The 19,778-nt window shown below is 35.4% G+C and overlaps 1 protein-coding gene across 4 annotated transcripts in view; it reads right to left on the reverse strand.

Annotated features, from left to right (window-relative positions):
- Window positions 1-19,778, reverse strand: part of LOC126893459 (probable elongation factor 1-delta) — a 65,471-nt gene that overhangs the window by 6,856 nt on the left and 38,837 nt on the right. For all 4 annotated transcript variants that reach the window (XM_050663670.1, XM_050663668.1, XM_050663671.1 and 1 more), the window contains 2 exons: window positions 8,932-9,180; window positions 8,638-8,879 (listed from right to left, as the gene is read on the reverse strand). In XM_050663670.1, the coding sequence (XP_050519627.1) occupies window positions 8,638-8,879; window positions 8,932-9,180 (491 nt within the window). The remainder of the gene's footprint in view (window positions 1-8,637; window positions 8,880-8,931; window positions 9,181-19,778) is intronic.

Here is a 19,778-nt window from a genome sequence, read left to right on the forward strand (position 1 = left end):
GTAGTAGAAGAGCAAGAAGAGGTACCAGAGGATCCGGAAGACATTATTCCCCCAACATCACCGGAAGAAATTAACGAACATATAAGAAACAGTTCTCCGAGAAAAGCGCCTGGTCTAGACCAAATATCAAATAGAGCTCTGAAATACCTTCCCAGAAAAGCTATAGTGTATTTTACAAACATAGTGAACGCTATACTCAGATATAAAAGATTCCCAAACAGATGGAAAGAGGCCCATGTCATCATGATCCCAAAACCTGGCAAAAACCACACGTTCCCGCAGAACTACAGGCCAATCAGCTTACTCCCAGCTATCAGCAAGATAGTGGAAAGAATCATCCTCAGCAGACTGCAAGCGGAAACAAATAGATTAGAGATAATCCCTGAAGCTCAATTTGGATTTAGAGCAGAGCACTCCAGTGAGCTACAAGTACTCAGACTAACTGAGTACATAGCAGCTGGTTTCAATGATAAGCAGTACACTGGAGCGGCATTCCTGGACGTAAGCAAAGCTTTCGACAGAGTATGGCATAAGGGGCTCATTTATAAAATGCGAGGATATGGGTACAGCGGGGCGATGACGAGACTGATCTCTTCGTACTTGGGCGACCGGAGTTTCAGGGTTCGGATAGGACAAGTCCTGTCCGAGCTCGGGAGCCCGGAAGCTGGAGTGCCACAGGGAGCGGTCCTGTCACCTCTGCTATACACAATATACACCGCTGACGTACCTAGAACACCAGGGACCCTAATGAGCCTCTACGCCGATGATACAGCGATAGCGGCCAAACACAGAAATGTAGACATAGCAGTGACCAACCTGCAAACAGCGTTAGAAGACATCGAGGAATGGAGTATAAAATGGAAGATAGCCATAAACTCAGAAAAGACGCAAGCGTACTATACAAGAAGGGAAGACAACAGCCAGAAGAACAGCTGACAGTGCAGAACACCCCCATCGAGTGGAAAAATGAAGCTAAATACCTAGGTGTCATCATGGACAAAGGATTAACCTTCCAAAAACATGTAGAAGCCACAGTCCAGAAGGCCAACATAGCGAGAGCAACATTAAGAGGACTCACAGGAAGAAAAAGTAAACTAAGACTAAAAACAAGGTTAAGATTAATAAACAGCATAATATTACCGGTATTAACATACGCATCTCTCGCATGGGGACAAGTATGTAACACCCACAAAAAGAAGATACAAGCGGTCCATAACAGCAGCTTAAGAGAAGCAGCCAGAGTCCCAAGATACGTAGCAGAAAGATTCCTGTTCAGAGAACTTCAACAGGTGAGAGTCACCGAAATGATGACAGACAAGGCAAGGGTCAAATTCGCGGAACTGGAGCACCACCCAAGTCACATACTGCGAGAGATGCTAGGGTACGATGCGTTCCACCGATGGAAACACAAACGTCCAAAACAGCAAATATTGTGAAATGGGAAAAATAGTGAAAACAGTGAACGGTTCGTAGCTCGAAAACAACAAGTGCCGAAGATAACGTAACACACGTAGGTTCAATACCACGATCACCTCAAGGTAAGACAGTAATAGAAAATTACAGAAGGGCGTAAGCCCCCAAAAAAATATATAAAATACAAAAAAGGCGTAAGCCCCCAAAAAAAATAAAAAACCAAAAAACACTCAAAAAAACTCGAGCAACAAGTCATTGGACAGAGCTCAATGGGGCTCGGTACAATGACTTGGGGCCCAAGCAAGCAATTTTAGTTTCCGCGGATAAGTAAGTAAGAAGATAAAGGCATAGAGCGCTTCACGCTGGCCTAGTTTTTTGCATTCGATTAGGGTACCACGTGGAATCTTATTACCCAGGATTCCATTGTGAAGAGCACTTGGCTACGATAGTTGTGCCCCCATCGCGCATCAGCGTGCTATGGGGGGGAAAGGGATGGCCTGGGGCATTGGAGCGAGGTGGGGTGATCCCTGTTCATACTCGGGTCAAAACACCTCGCTCCAATGAATTGTTACACCCGAATGTACTTTTTCGATAGGGTGGACACATCCCACAGGTCGGGTTGAATCAAATTGCTTGCTTGCTTGCTTGCCCCAGTGCATAGACTCTGGGGTTGGTTTTAGTTCTACCTAAACCATTGTTTTATTTCTACCACCTTTGCTCCTGAGTTTTGCCCCCTTAGTAAGAGGGCAACACATTTCAATATGTAAGAAATTGAATTCAAATGTAAGAAAGTGAGAGCTTTGGCTGTGCTCTTGTCAGAACCAGCCAAATGCTTCTCCTCTACGAGTCTGCAGTTCACGACGATGTATAGTTCGACCGAAAGAACTTAGAAAAGTAGCTGGATTCCCTGCGTAAAACCGCACATCCAGCTACAGAGCAAAATAGGGTGTAGGGTGAATTGAGTAGCCTTATTTCCCTATTGCTGACATGGCGCCCAACAGTTATGGATCTACGACCCAGCTCGACAAGACACTTGCCTCCAACCATCACCTCTGGAGATCCACGACGGTTGCCGTCGTCACCGAGATTTGCCTGCAGACCTAGTGCCGTCGGTGTAGCAGTCCTCTCGACGGCCTAGAATTTCTCGAAGTAACGTTGCCTCTGGATGCATGGATGTCCTCAAAGTAGCCACCAAGTCACTGCCTGCCCTCCTATATGTGATCCGCGTCTATCACGGAGGCCTCGGGCACACTCAGCCTACATGAAGCTGCAGGATAGCAGAAGGAGCACAAAAAACTGAGAGGAAGACGAAAGCCGCGCAGAGAGCTGTTTCACCGGATGGTAATGGGTTCTGCAGTGGATGGAGATGACCACGCCGCTACCGCCTCCCAGAGAACGAGTAAGTGTTGTGATGTGTATTTTTGAACTTTGACAAACATTTTTTGCTATTTTTATATCCTAACTCTACCTTTTTTTTTCTAAGCCTCTGTTATCTTTGAATTGTTTTAAATAAATTCTGCAGCTCCAGAGTCTCAAAGAAGGGGGGGGGGTGACGTCAGAGGCTATCAGTCGTTCATCAGACCGCACTCTGCTTTGACACAGGCTCCGCCTCTCTGCTCTCACACAGCCCGCGCCCACTTCGACATCCACAGCGCAGCCGAGAAAAATCCATAAAAGCGATGAAATTTCTCGGTTCGCTGTTCGCTCTCAGTTCCTGCCTAGCTCTAGTGAGCTTAGGTGCTCCAGGACTGGGGCTCTGCCCCAGTACATTGACTCTGGGGTTGGTTTTAGTTCTACCTAAACCATTGTTCTATTTCTACCACCTTTGCTCCTGAGTTTTGCCCCCTTAGTAAGGGGGCAACACATTTCAATATGTAAGAAATTGAATTCAAATGTAAGAAAGTGAGAGCTTTGGCTGTGTTCTTGTCAGAACCAGCCAAATGCTTCTCCTCTACGAGTCTGCAGTTCACGACGATGTATAGTTCGACCGAAAGAACTTAGAAAAGTAGCTGGATTACCTGCGTAAAACCGCACATCCAGCTACAGAGCAGAATAGGGTGTAGGGTGAATTGAGTAGCCTTATTTCCCTATTGCTGACACCATTACGAACCATACGAACCATTAGTTCAATACGTACGAAAAATTGACCAATGCGGACGCGCCTTTATGCTTTTAAATGTGAGTGAAAGTTTTAGATCGGCAATCAGCAACAATTTTGCTTTGAGTTGTCTGTCTATAAAATGTGGTTGAACATAATATTATAGAAAATATATATGCTAGAAGTCATCCCAGATTGGAAAGTAGGAAGCATACTTCCTATGTACAAGAAGGGGGGGGGGATCAAGACTCTGCGAAAATTGTAGGGGTATAACAGTTTTAAATGTCGTCTACAAGATATTATCAGGAATTATACAGCCGTCTGGAATCATTTTTGGAAGAAATGATTGGTGAACATCAATGTGGTTTCAAAAGAGATCAACTATAGACCAAATATGTATATATTATGTTAAGAGGTGGATATACAAGAAATCAAAAAAGAAATAGAGAGCCAAGGACATATAGTTGTACAAATAATAAATATACTACAAAGAATTACAAAAAAACCCCTGCCACTATTTTTTGTGGACTTAAAAATGCAAGAAAATAATAAAGAAATTTATAAGATGGAATATTTACTCAACGCAAAAATTGATGTCGAAGCCACCAGACTAAAAAGAGACTTAGTACAATGTACCAGATGTCAAAGATATGGTCACACAAAAAATTTCTGCTATCATCAATAGAGGTGTGTAAAATGTGCTTTAAATCACCGAACAGACGACTGCCCTAAGAAAATTCGATCTGATCTAGTAAAGTGTGTACTTTGCGGTAATAACCACCCAGCGAATTACAGAGGGTGCAGTGTACATAAACAACTGCAAGAATTCCAACATTAAGAAAGAGTCATCGAATCAACTACAAAACCAACAGCTACCAGTGGCTACAACAAATAATATAAGTACAACACAACGACCTACATATGCTCAAATGGTAAATACCAACCAACAAGATATTCCAATGGTTACTCAGACAAATGACATACAGGAGTTAAAGAATATGATGAAAGGGCTTATGGAACAAATGAGCACCATGCTAAACTTATTAACAACACTTATCTCAAAAATGAACTAATGGCTAATACACTAAAATTTGCAATATGGAATGCTAATGGCTTGACACAACACAAACATGAGTTGTATGCATTTATAGTTAATCATCAATTAGACATAATACTGATCTCAGAAACACACTTCACGAAAAAAGGTTTCATAAAATTTTACAACTATAAAATATATCACACAACACATCCAGATGGAACTGCACATGGTGGGACAGCAATCATTACAAGAAACAACATCAAACATTACCAGACAACTCACTATCAAAAAGCACATATTCAAGCTACAAATGTAGTTGAAGAAGACTGGACAGGACCTATAACTTTTTCAGCTGTATATTGTCCACCAAAACATTCAATTAAACAACCAGAATTTAAAACATTTTTACTTGGACTTAGGTGTATTTGTGGCGGAGACTACCAATTCAAAACATCTAATGTGGGGCTCTAGAGTTTTATCCTCTGACCATTCACCTGTTATCATAACTGTAAGCAAAAACATAACAAAAATAGAAAGGAGCTGTATATTACACAACAAAAAAACAAATTGGAGTTATTTTCGATATTAAGTACATAATCAAATCAATTTAGACATCCCACTAAAGACGGATAAATAAATCGAACACGCAATAGAACATTTTAACACAGTTTTACAGGAAGCAGCATGGAACTCAACACCATTACCTACAAATCGATATATGAACAAAAACTGTTCCAATACAATACATGAAAAACTAATTGAGAAGCGAAGACTCAGAAAACAATGGCAATTATCAAGATCACCTCAGAGTAAAACAGACCTCAATAAAGCACAAAAAGACCTAAAAAAATTGATAATAGCAGAAAAAAATTAAAGCTTTCAGGAATACTTACAAAAACTAGATGCAACCCAAGCCACTGACTACTCGTTATAGAAGGCTACAAGGACTTTATGAAGGCAGAACTATACAATCCTACCAGTAAGAACACAAACAGGACAATGAGCGAAAAGTCCACTAGAAAAAGCCGAAACATATGCAACACACCTTAAAAAAGTTTTTACACCAAATGACGGAAATTACTCACTACAAACTGAAGAAGAAATTATTTCAATACTCACAAAACCTGATCAACTAGAATTTCCTGAAAAAAGATTCACAAAAAATGAGGTAAAAAATATTATACAACACAACATCGATCAAAAGGCTCCAGGATACGACCTGATTACTGGAAAATCTCTTCAGCAACTCCCAGAGAAAGGCTTACAATTTCTGACAAAATTATTCAACTCTGTAATGAGATTAGGCCATTTCCCATCACAATGGAAACTGGCACAAATAACAATGATACTAAAGACTGGAAAAGAAACAGAAAGTGTACAGTCCTACCGTCCTATTAGTCTTCTTCCAGTGGTATCCAAAGTCTTTGAAAAGCTGATACTTACTAGGCTAATGCCTATACTAGAAAACAAAAAACTAATACCACCACACCAATTTGGGTTTATAAAACAACATTCAACAATACAACAGGTACATAGAATTGTGGAGAGAATCAATGAGGATTTTGAAAATAATAGGTACTGCTCGGCGGTATTTCTGGACGTAATTCAGGCATTTGATAAAGTCTGGCATAAAGGTCTATTATGTAAACTAAAACAAAATTTACCTACAAATTACTATATACTCTTAAAGTCCTATATCACCAACAGAAACTTCCAGGTAAAGTATGAGAATGAATTCATAAACATACAACAAATTCTTGCTGGGGTGCCCCAAGGAAGTGTACTACGACCTATATTATAGCTTATATTCACTGCTGACCTACCGACAGATACACATATCACTACAGCCATATTTGCGGATGATACGGCAATACTATCATCGAACAAAAATCCCAAAATAGCCTCAGAAATCCTACAAAAATAACCTAAATAAAACACAACAATGGATAACAAAATGGAGAGTCAAAATAAATGAAAACAAATCACTACACCTAACATTTACCACGCGTAGGGAAACATGTCCGGCTGTATACTTAAACGGTAAAGGAATCCGACAAGGAGATGAAGTTAAATATCTAGGTATGTACTTGGACACAAGATTAAACTGGAGGAAGCATATATTTACTAAGCGAAAACAACTGGGTCATAAGTTAAGAACCATATATTGGCTATTGGGCAAAAAATCAAAACTATCAACTGACAATAAAATACTAATCTACAAATCCATCCTAAAACCAGTGTGTGGACTTATGGGCTAGAATTATGGGGAACCGCCGCACATTCCAACATTTAAATCATACAAAGTTTTCAGTCCAAAATTCTGAGATCAATACTAGGAGTTCCATGGTTTATAACCAATGAAACCATTCATCGGGACGCCGGACTACCATACGTCAAAGATGACATATCAAAAAGTGCGCGAAAAAACATACGGAAAACTAATCCAAACTAAAGTGCATCCAAACGTGTTCGCAAAAAGTTTAGTGAATAAACCGCGTACTGTTCGTAGGTTAAAACGAAAAGTTCCGTTAGAGTTAATCGAATAATAGGTACTAAACTAATGTGTATAAGTTTATGTTAGATATAGTCATTATTGTAGACTAAGCTTTAAAAAAGGGGTGCATCACTGGATGCCTCCCTACATGTCATTCCTAATTGTCAGCCGTATTACTTATTGTCTATAGATTGTATAGATAGATTGTAATAAAGGCGGGGTTAATAAAAAAAAATGTTACATGAAAACGTGTTGAATGTAACATACCCATTTACAACTTGTATATCGATTTCAAACTGGCGATTGATGAAGTAGATAGACAAAATATGTTAAATCAACTATCAATGTTAGGAATACCCAATAAGTTAAATAAACTTATACGAATGACTTTGGAGGGCTCCAAAGCCATGGTGAGAATGGATAGAGATATGACCGAGGCATTTGATATTCAAAATGGAGTTAAGCAAAGTGATGCCTTATCAACAACACTTTTTAATTTAATTTTTGAAGCTGTTGTTAGAAAATTGGATATGAAAATAAAATAAAACAAAATATATGGAGTGCACAAAGTCGAATAAACATTAGAATCTGAAGGTAGACAACCATACCTACGTATATGCCTCCACTTTTCCCTGCCCAGGCTCAATAATAAATGACAACAACGCCAGTCAAGAATTATAAGCACGGATTCTTAGCGGTAATAACTGCTTTTATGCATAGAAAGACTCAATCAAAAAGTTACTGAATCGTGAGTCTAAGCTTAGCATCTACAAAACATTAGACCAGTGGTCACATATGGATGTGAAATGTGAACCTTCTTAACCACTGATGAAAATCAACGAGAATATTTGAGCGCAAAATACTAAGAAAGATATTTGGACCAACCCATTGCAGTGATGGTTCGTGGAGAATTAAAATGAACTATGAGCTGGAAGAACTAAAGCAGAGCGCAGATATTGTTAGATTTGTAAAGTCACAAAGACTAAACTGGCTTGGTCACTTAGAAATAATGCCAGATAATCGAGCTGTAAAAGTAATCCGGAGAATGAAGCCCCAAGGAAATAGAACAAGAGGAAAGCCCCGTAAAAGATGAATAGATGACGTAGAGGAAGGTATTAAAACCATGAACATAAGGCAGTAGTGAAAGAAAGTATCCGACAGGACAGAATGGAAGAACATTGTTAAGCACACAAAGGGTTGTAGCGACATTAGAAGAAGATACATTTGGATACATTTGCTGCAATGCAATTTATTTGTTGGACTTCCAATACAGTTTAAACATTGAGAATCTAACATGAAACTACAGCAGATAGTGACAGCAAAAGAATTAGGATCAACAGATCCTCTGCATATTTTTTCCTGGCTGCCGTCAACAAAATTAGTATAGCCAACGCTAGATAATCGAGCACTGCACATGAAGAAGAAAAGAATTAGCTTGTGACCAAGGACATTGGGACAGAAATAATGAAAAATTAGGGATAGCAATGGCTAAACAACATTATTACAGCAATATTCTTAAATAATAAGGTTCTAACGTAAAACATCATTTTCTCAACTTATCCCAAAACAAGTAACTTCACAATGGACACTTACAAAATCTTCTATTTCTAGCAGCTGCTCTGTTAACCAATCAATAGAAACTTTATCATCTTCTACAACGCATGAGATTTGTAATTTGTGAATTCCATAAGCTAGAGGGACTAGTTTAGCAGCACCCCATAAAAGTCCATCAGCTTCAACCTTTCTAACATGTTGTTCCATTAATTTCATGTCGGTCTCATCATCCCAAGGCTTCACGTCCAAGATGACATTGGATTTGGCAATCAATACAGGTTCTAAAAATATTTAATGTAGATCAATATTTTCTAATATTATTTTATTTGTTACTTTTTGATTTTTTTGCTTCATATGCTTTGAGTCTATCTTCTCTAACTTTGGCTGCTGCTTCATCATCTTCATCAGAATCTGAACCAAAAAGATCGACGTCGTCGTCGTCATCATCATTAACGGCAGGTTTCGCTGAAGGTACTGACTGTATGTTGATTTGGTGTACAGGTTTGGTCTGACTGTCTGTTTTTTCCAAAGCAGCTACTCTTAGTTCCAAGGCTTTCAATTGTGTAACAAGAGATGTAATGGCTAAAAAAGAAGAAAATAGATTATTTAGATGTTTTTTTTTGTGATACCTTGGACATTAAAAAGCTACTGGTTTTAAGTGAAAGTTTAACAAAGCCATTAATAAGTATCATTTTCTACGACTGTTTAATAACATGCTCATTATTCACTATTTTTGAATAGATAGTAACACCCCTTACTTTACCCGTAAGTAATACACACAACCAAACTTATATGGAGTCACCATGTATTTCAAAGCAATATTTATTTCTTTTGAAAAAACTTGTTGTTGCGAAGAATAAATGTTTTTATTGAAAATAAACAAATCGATAAGACAATCAGATAGTACAGCTTGGTACGGTATGAAGCTTGAGTTACAAATTGAACGAAAATAAATAAACTAACTTTTCCGTCCAAAAACGAAAATATCATGTGGGGTTATAGAACTTACAACGGGGAAAGATATTGGTCTTGTGGAGAAAGTAATGTTCTCAGAGGGACATGGCTGTAGAGCTATGCGTAACACAGGGCGTTCTGTCCAAAACCTATGCTAGGTAACAGGAACTAGGAAAGCTTAAAAATAAAGCAAGGGAAAGTCGCCAAAAAGTAATAACGGCTCGCCACGATCGTTTAATTGTCCAATCAGCTGGAAAACACCCAACCATTTCTCACCTGCAGCTTCAAAGGCAGCTTTTGGAAGCTACTGGTGTAACTTTTTCAGTTGAAACGATAAGAAGAGTTCATGCCAAGAAGTATACAGCAGGAGACAGTTATGAGTTCCGAGTTATCTAGGCAGCACAAAATTGATCGCCTAAATTGGTGTCTTCATCACCAAAACTGGAACATTGGGAATTGACAAAATGTGCTATTTTCAGAAAAAGTCAGGATTGGTGTAAAATCTGATGACCCGCGAAATCGTGTACTTAGAGGTTGAAGAAGACAAGCAAGAACGAAAACTGTCAGATCTATTCACAAATATACAAGGGGAAGTATAATGTTCTGGAGAGGAATTGTGATCCGTAAAAAAACTCCTTTAATTTTCATCCAATCAACTTTAACTGCTCACAGGTATGTTGATAACCTGTAGTTAGGCTCTGTAGATATGCAACAGGAGAAAATTTAATTTTCATGCATGATAATGGACCTCCACATACCATTAGAGTGACTAGAGACATCATTGAAGCAGAAGGTATCCCTTGTTTGGAGTGGACTGCTTGCTCTCCCGAGCTTAACCCTATAGAGTATTTGTGGGATATGCTTAAAAAAATTAGAGCTCGCCGGGATAATCCACAAAACACCGCACGACTAGTATAAGCTGCTCTTGAAGAATGGAGCAACCTACCACAACAAAATGTTGAAATTTGATTAGGAGCGTGCCCACGCAAACTGAAGCTTGCATAGGACTAGAGGTAATAACACTGACTACAAAAAAAAAAAAAAATAATAAAAACAATTTAAACATTATTAGTTTTACATTGAAATTTTTTATTCTATTGACTTTAAAACAACTAGTTTCAATTTGTTTGTTAAATACTTTATTGTTTTATTTAATTGTTACGTATTTGTAATTAAATTGCTTTAAAATAAATTGTGTTTGACTTCGTGTCTTCGTTTTTTTAAATTCGCACGAAATAGTAAGAAATATCAGATGATTCCATATAAGTTTGGTTGTGTGTAGTTCATTACTCACAGGTTTGAAGTTGGGTCCAAGTGGTGCATGCCACTTTTATTAGTCATATACACGGTTCTTAGACATTACTACGGTTGCCTAAATCGACTAACCAATGAACATTAAGGGTGAGATTACGTCACGAGAGTTTACTGTCATTTGAATCGTAATATGATTTTTTTCGAATCCTGAGAAAACCAAGTATTTTAGAAAAATTTAAACGCAGGATGCAAGATTACATTATTACCGAGGGCGGAAAGCCCCTTAGAATAAACAAGCAGATTCTATTGAATAAAATATTTGAAATTAAATATTACACTTCTCTTTTATTTTCAGCCCTGTAACTTATTAAAATAAACATTATAGAAGTTTTCAGAGATTTTCAGCCCTCGGTAATAATGTAGTCTTTCATTCTGAGTTAAAATTTTTCAAAAATATTTATTAGTTTTCTCAGGATTCGAAAAAAATGAATACAATTAAAACACATTGAGAATTTTGACATGCGTCAAAATTTTGCATTAACTCAATGTAAAATTCTGAACTGTTGAATTCCAGCTTCCCTAATAATTATTGTACATCAAAAGACATTAGAAACTATTTGTACAGGATTGAAATCTGTATTGCAAATAACTGTTAAAATTGACAAGGAAAAGAAAAGGTTTTCCTGTAGTTGGCTGTATACCATCAATCACAAAATTGGAAAGAAATCCTTTGTAAAAGGTATAAAATTTTTTTATTAAAAATCCCTTAAAAGGGCTACATCACAACAAAACGTTTTCGATTTTTATAAAAAATCATCATTAGTGTTCGATAAACTGGATGCTAGCTGAGCCACAAAAGAAAATATCTGGGTAAAAACCCTTTACATATAATATAGATGCCTTAAAAGTGCATACTTCGATAAAAAGGCCTGTGATGGTCACATGGCAAACATGATAATGCCCTAAGGTAAGGTATACAGGTTTCCCAACACGTGGGATCCAAATTGAGTTGATCACATTTCAATGACTTAATGGCAACTCTTGCCATTAAGTCATTGAAATGTGATCAACTCAATTTGGATCCCACGTGTGGGGAAACCTGTATACCTTACCTTAGGGCATTATCCTGTTTGCCATGTGACCATCACAGGCCTTTTTATCGAAGTATGCACTTTTAAGGCATCTATATTATATGTAAAGGGTTTTTACTTGTTGTGATGTAGCCCTTTTAAGGGATTTTTAATAAAAAAATTTTTATACCTTTTACAAAGGATTTCTTTCCAATTTTGTTAAAATTGGTCTACGTAATTAAACATATTCCAAAATTTTGTAAAAATGTAATACATTTTAGTTTTCAGCCCAAACTTAGGCCACACGCAATGCAATAATGTTCACATTTTTGAACTGTCAATATTTTTATTTTATCATCTATTGTTTAAAAACAATACAGTTGATAAGATACCCTCAGTTGCGGAGAAAGGATTAATAATAAAGATTTTTTTATTCAGTCAATGGTGTGAGCACTGTCAGTTAAATAGTAACGTGTGGCCTTACTTTTACACGCATACCTATTGTGGCAAATGTATCATATTTTTCAAAATTTTGGAATGCATTTAAATCGTAGAACAATTTTAACTTTTGGTTTTAATACAGATTTTAATTCTCTACAAGTATTCTCTCATGACTTTTGATGTAAAATAATTAGGGAAGCAGAAATTCAACAATTCAGAATTTTACATTGAGTTTCCTATGGCCCTTTTTACGATTCACCACCCGGTATAAGATAAAATGTGTACTATTTGTCTAATTATTTCATAATAACACAAATAATACACATATATACACAAAACACACATTCAATGATAGAAAATCATTTAAAAATATGGGAATGTAAACTCTTGTGACGTAAAGTCAAAAATATAAGTCTCCCCACCACCGTCGGACAAGACAACCGTAATAAAGTCTAATAACCGTGAGTCATATATACATATATACTGCAAATAAAATTACTTAAACTTGTTTATTTCATACAATAATTATTGTAATTTATATTAAATTAAATGGGAAAACATTTTAAAGGATTTTAAAACTGTAACAATAGGTCAGTGTATTTTTTACCTTTAAATTTCATCACTTGAACATTTAAGATTGAGGTTATTAAAAGGTAAACACAAACAATGGGTACTAGTTCCGTACCGTAAAGGGTACTGTTTAGGGATGTGAAATTTACATCAATGAATTCTATTTCACTGATACACATACAATACAATACGTACCATAGATCTTTATTGGGGACAAACATTATTTTTCATGTAATTGCCATTTAAAATATGTCTTGTTTATAAAAGCCACCGCCATTATATACCATGAAACAACAAAAAATTACACTAATGACAACTGATTCATAAGCTCAAGAAGGGTAATTCTAACAGTGTTGCCATAGTTATAGTATAAAATACGTTTTCTTATGAAATATGAGACATATAAGATGAACAAAATAAAGAAAAAACAAACCAAAACCATCTACAATTTTTATTGCTAGCATACAAAACATACACCTGCTAATTAAGCTATTAAACAATATAGGTAAAGATTTGTATCAAATTAAAGCACTAGGAAAAGACCAAATAATGAAAGTTAAGCCTAAATCGGTAGAAGCTTATACTGTAATCACTTGTCAACAAAAAAAAAAAACAGAATTGCATACCTAGCAACCACACTAAGATAAACATTTCCGGGTTGTTTTAAAGAATATTCATCACTCAATACTCAATAGATATAGAAGACATTAAAGAAGAAAACATCAAACAACTGGGCCAGTGGCGTACTAAACATGGTTCCGCGGAACCAGGGCCGGGCCCCGCAGGGGCCCTCTTTAATCCGCTTTTTGCTTCTTTTGTTTCTAATTTGTTTGGGACATTTTGAACTACACAAGTACACACTACGAAATGTAACTGCTTAATACATTTTAATTTTTGTGTAAGCAGGTATTTATAAATAAAAACAAAAAATACCTATTCATTCAAAAATTTGAAAACCAAGTTTATTAAGTAACACAGAGAACGTTGTTTATTGTAAAGCGTCGTTTAAACACAACGATAAGTCACAGCAACTAGTTGTGATGACAAGTTGAAACGCTGTTTAGACGCTGCGATTCAATGCGATACCACCTTCAACCCAACTCCAACTTTGATAAGTTGTGCGATGCACCGTTTAAGCGTCGTTTAAACAAAACGACAAGTCACAGCAACTAGTTGTGATGACAAGTTGAAACGCTGTTTAGACGCTGCGATTCAATGCGATACCACCTTCAACCCAACTCCAACTTTGATAAGTTGTGCGATGCACCGTTTACACACAATGATAAGTTGCAACAACTCGATTGACCTTGATAAGTTGTTTGATTTATCGCTGTGTTTAAACGACCCTTTAGGTTCCTTCATTTTACCTGCTAAACAAAGCCCTTGTCTCAACACTTCTTGTTTAAAGAATAACCGCCGTTGTTTGATTATACACGTGCTAACACAAACACTTTTATACTATTTGTTATATTAGCACGAAGTTGTAAAACTGCAAATTCGGAAACAGATAGATTAAAATAGATAGATATTCAATGCAAGTTGTATACTGTTTTATACCGCCATAAAAATAATTCCAAGACGCTCAATGCTCCTTTTGTTTGGATTTATAGCACCCTCATCATAACACTGCATAAATATAGACAATTATTTATAGTGGTATTAAGTGGTAACGATAATAAGGATAAAATATAGACACTAATTTATTTTTAAGAAAATCTCGTCGTTTGATATCAACCTCACCGATCCAAGTTTTTTTTTTGATTATTTAAGGGTTTTATTTCCCTAGAGATTTGTATGTAATTATTTAACTTATTAATAAATGTATCATAATATGCAATTTGAAAATCTATTTTTTTTATATAAATTTCATTTAAATGTTCATTTTTTAAAAGCTGTAGTAGTTTTCCGATATTGGTTTTTAATTTATTACGACTGATGTAGAAAATTTTTTAATTTTATTATTTATAAAAACTACTGGCGTAAAGTGATCAGTCATGTCAGTATGAAAAACGATATAATTAATATTAATTTACTGCTTTAATAGTCCATTCACTCACGGTAAAATATTGCAAAACCTTCAAACCAAAAAAATTTAAAGAACGGCTTGAATAGACATGAAATTTGGCATACACATAGCTAATAATGTCAAAGAACAAAACGAGAAAAAAAAATATACGTTTAAAATAAGTCCTGAATTGGATGAACTAACTAATTCTAATCAACTTTTTTTCTATATTGTTTTTTCACTAAGTCAATACTTTTAACTTTATTTTAAGTATTTTATTAAAAAAATACTATTAGCAAAAATATAGCTGATAAAAAAGTGGAGTATATATAAAGTCTGTAGACCAGTATATAGCAGCAGAGTTACAGCTAATAAAAAGTAAGTTCTACCAAATAACCAAAAAATCAAGCAATTTTCGCGGGAAGATTGATTTCGACTTTTTTAAAATAAAAAAAACTTTGTTTTTCTTTTTTAACCCTTAAGTACTAACATCTTAAGTCAATGACGTAAACACAAACTAACCGCCTGACAGACGGGTTTAATATTTTAGTAGTAATTTTTGTTTTTGTTAAATATTTTAATGCAAAAAAATATCTCGATGACTTACTGAAAGTATTGTTTATCTAAAAAACACAGTAATTAATCTAGTTTTTCTGTATTTATTAAAATAAAAAACATCTTAACAAGAATGAAAGGATTGTTGGTGTACCTTTTTACTCCAGAAAAAAAGTGTGATAAAAATTAAACAAAATAAAGAATCTTAATAAAAATTTATAACCGAGTTAACAAAGAGTAAGAAAAATGAAAATAAAAAGGTTTTTAAAAAATGTTAAAATAAAAAAAACTGACGGGTACTATAGTTAGTACAATGTAGCAATAGTAGTCAGTGGCAACATTTTCATCACAAATTGATTCCACTTCGCTTATGTCGTCTTCTACCACATCAAACCATTTCAAAAGAGTTTCCTCAGGGTCTTTATTCAATTGTTTGATGTTTTTTGACGAACTGGGGCACATTATGTGTAATGACAAACTGGGCACAAACACTAACACCCCGTCTATTAGACGGAAATCACATTTTGAGCCTAAATATCTTTCGAATAACAACCTGCCGCAGATTGCCGAATTCAATACTACTAAAGAACAACCCAACTTGAAAAGTCATAAACGGGCGACCTTCAAAATTTTCTAGGAAGGGAAATAACCCACTTTCGACAAGCGATGCCGTCTGAGAGACGGGGTGTTAGTACTTAAAGGTTAAAAAAGTTTCTAACATGAAAAGTAAGTAAGTTGCGATCAAAATAATGTTGATCGAAAAATTGAAAAATGCGAAATGAAATTAATCGTTACCGCTTCACAAATTACTTTACTTATGTATTTTTTATAAGATCTGTAAGATTCATTGGTTCATAGTGCTTATTTCTGAAAAGGCTGTAGTTAAATGGGCTAAACGAGTCACTAATCACGAGTGTATATACAAATTTTGAATAGCCATACCTTAACCAATTTTTTTCAAGAAAACAAAAAGTCCAAAATATTTCCAATAGCATATTTTTTTACTACTTGAGATTTTTAGTATCACCAATAATTTTTAAGTTATTTAAAAAAAATTTTTTCATAATTAAAAAACAATTTTTACTCAACCAATTTTTTTCAAAAATGAGAACTTTGAACCGATAAAACTTACAGATTATATAAACAATACATAGGTAAGTCAAATAACTTGTGAAGCGGTAACGATTAGTTTCATTTGAGATGCTAATTAGGTGGTGATTTTTACGATTTTTTTTTTACCAAGAAAAATGACCAACTTTGTTTTGAGCGTACCTTGTTTTCTTTTGGTGCTAGAAACTTTTAAAGAAAAACAGAAATTCACTTTAAAAAAGGTGTGATGAGTTAAAATATTCGATTTGGAATTTGACGAATAAGAACCTATTTTTCATTAACTACGACTGCGCTCGTACTGGGTATACAGAGAACTTTTTGAGTTATTTCCGAAAAACCCTCTAGAAACGTAGTTTTTTTTTGTTGAAAAATGAACATATTCACTCGCAAATAACTCAAAAAGTATTGACTTAGTGAAAACAATCTATGGAACTAAAGTTGCTTAGAATTAGTTAGTTTATCAAATTCCGGACTTATCTTGAACGTTATTTTTTCACCCCCGAGAAGGGAAGAAACTCACCCCCTGGACAAAATCACACATCGGCACAATATCACCTTTTTTCTTTGACATGTTAGCTATGTTTATGCCAAATTTCATGTCAATCCAAACGGTTCTCTAAAATTTGGAGCAACAACCGTGAGTAAGTTGAGTAGGTTGAGTTTTTATAAAAAATGTATGATACATTTTATGATATATGATGATTTATATTCAATGTTTATTAAAAACTTTTGATATTCAATGTTTATTAAAAACTTTTGATATACAATGTGTGGTTTTATTGGGCAGGCGGGCCCGCATCCCAACTGGAACCAGGGCCCGCTGATCTATCAGTACGCCATTGAACTGGGCCACGAAGTAGTAAATATTTACCACACTAAGAAAATCAAAACAAATAAACCACTACATCTATTTTTGTAGACTTGAAACAGAAGGAAAACAACAAATATATCTACAAAACAAAGACACTGATGAACTATATTATCATATTTGAAGGCCCACATATTGTGGCCCATAAATTGTAGAGAAAACAGCCCGGCAAATTCTCAGGGTTGTGTCATAAACATATTATAAATTGGACAAGTTCACCAAGAACCTGAATAATCCACCAACCAAACCAACATATCAAATGAAATCACTGAGCTCAAAAATATGATGCGAGAACTCATAACACACATGCATACAATTATGTAACGCATCTCCTGGCTCAACAATCTGAGAAAGTGGTATAATTGCAGTTCCATCGACTTGTTCAGAGCTGCAATACTAAAAGTGAAAATAGCTGTGATGATTACCAACCTCCTTAGAGGAGACAGTACTTAAAGAAGAATATACAATAATTAATCTAATCACAACGCTCGTCACAAAGATGGTTTAATGGAACAAGTCATACAAATAGCAGCCTGGAATGCCAATGGCCTTAGTCGACATATTCATGACCTAAAATACTTCATCATCAACAATAGCACTGATATTATGCTATTGTTCCGGTTTTGCCGGCCCCAGGCTGTAGCAACTAAATTAGCTAAATAGCAGCTACCTTACTAACCATCCAGATATAAATGCCCATGGTCGAACTGCTGAAAGATTTTTTTTACTTTTTTAACATATTTTTTTTGTTAATTTTTTCGTGAACAATAATATTTTGTATCGCAGAATTGCTTCCAATGGTGTTAGTTTTTTACAATTTCATTTTGCAACGAATTAAATGATTATACAAACATTGATATGTTACTATTATTACTAAAAATTATACAATTTAGATTGGCTGGCAAACAGAATTTGAGCTCCATATCTTCGAAAAATGATTCAATGCTCTTCTTATTTCTTGAACATTCTAGGATTACATGGTTCATATCACCAACTTCTCCGCATAGACAATATGGGTTTTCATCCAGTCCTTAGATGCATAATTAGATCCAGCATAATTAGATCTAATTCTGTTTATTGTAACAATGAAGTTTCTTTTTGTTAATCCATGAAACCAGCTTTTTGATGGTATGTTATTTTGGTGGCCGACATAGTTAAGCCCTGTCACTGATGAATTATATTCCTGCTGCCACAATTGTTTTAAATGTGAAGTAAACTTGGAGGTAAGATCTGTAGATGGAACAATATTGGTGGTTAGATCGTATCCTGTGTCAGTGGCTGATTTGGCTAGTGTATCTACTACATCATTACCTTTTATTCCTGAGTGTCCTTTAATCCACACTACAGTTATTGCTTTCCTTTGTTTTGTTGCTTCAAAGTTCAGTTTTAACATTTCTGCCTCTATGCTAGTAAGGTTTTTCGATGATTTCAGGTTTGTTATTCGGTCAACTGCACTTTTACTGTCAGTGAATATAACATGATTCTGTGTGTTTCTGGACCGGACGTATCTAAATGCTTTTGCTATGGCAATTGTTTCAGCGGTATATATGGAACACTCATCTGGTAGCTTGAACTTGTAATATTGGGAAGAGCTTGCGTCATAAAAAGCACAGCCTACTTTTCCACTCAACTTGGATCCGTCAGTATATATGAATTGGTGTTCAGGCCATCTTCCATTAATGGTTTCTAGAAAGTTTTCTTTTGGGTCCAGGTAGTACGTTTTTATATGTTTTGAAAAGAAAACATGGGGAGGTTCGGTGTAGATAGGTATAGTTTTATTGATTGACAGGGAGTTAGAGATTTGTGCCATTGTGGTGTAGCTGTTTACTAGGAGTGGAGTTGCTGGCTTGAAGTATTATGGGGCTAATTGCGGCTAATAACAACAAAATGATGGGAATTACTAACAGAGATCACAGGAAAGAACATAAAATTTAAATATACCAGAAAACCTACATATTTGCCCACGGACCCTAACAAAATGCAAGACCTTCTAGACTTCTAAATAGCATAAGGTATTAGCACTGAATTTGAAGCCGAATCGAATCTAGATATGACATCTGATCATAGCTGCTCTATGAAATACGAAGGCGAAATTAAAAACCCTTCAAAATATAAACATCAATGAAAATTCAGTTGTTTTGTAGTGAAAATGGATCACAAGTGAAAAGTTTTCTATGCCAATATCTAATTAAATATACACACATCAACATAATCTAGGGGACACCTATATTAATAGCTTTAAATCAATGTTACCTGCAAATAAAAAAGTAAATTTATGTTTTTAATCTTTTTTGTTGTTTTGTCGATTCTTCTCAATGTGCGTTTTTTGTCTATAAACTAAAAAGTAACATTT

Source organism: Diabrotica virgifera, chromosome 10 (genome assembly GCF_917563875.1).
Source record: "Diabrotica virgifera virgifera chromosome 10, PGI_DIABVI_V3a".
NCBI lineage: Eukaryota > Metazoa > Arthropoda > Insecta > Coleoptera > Chrysomelidae > Diabrotica > Diabrotica virgifera.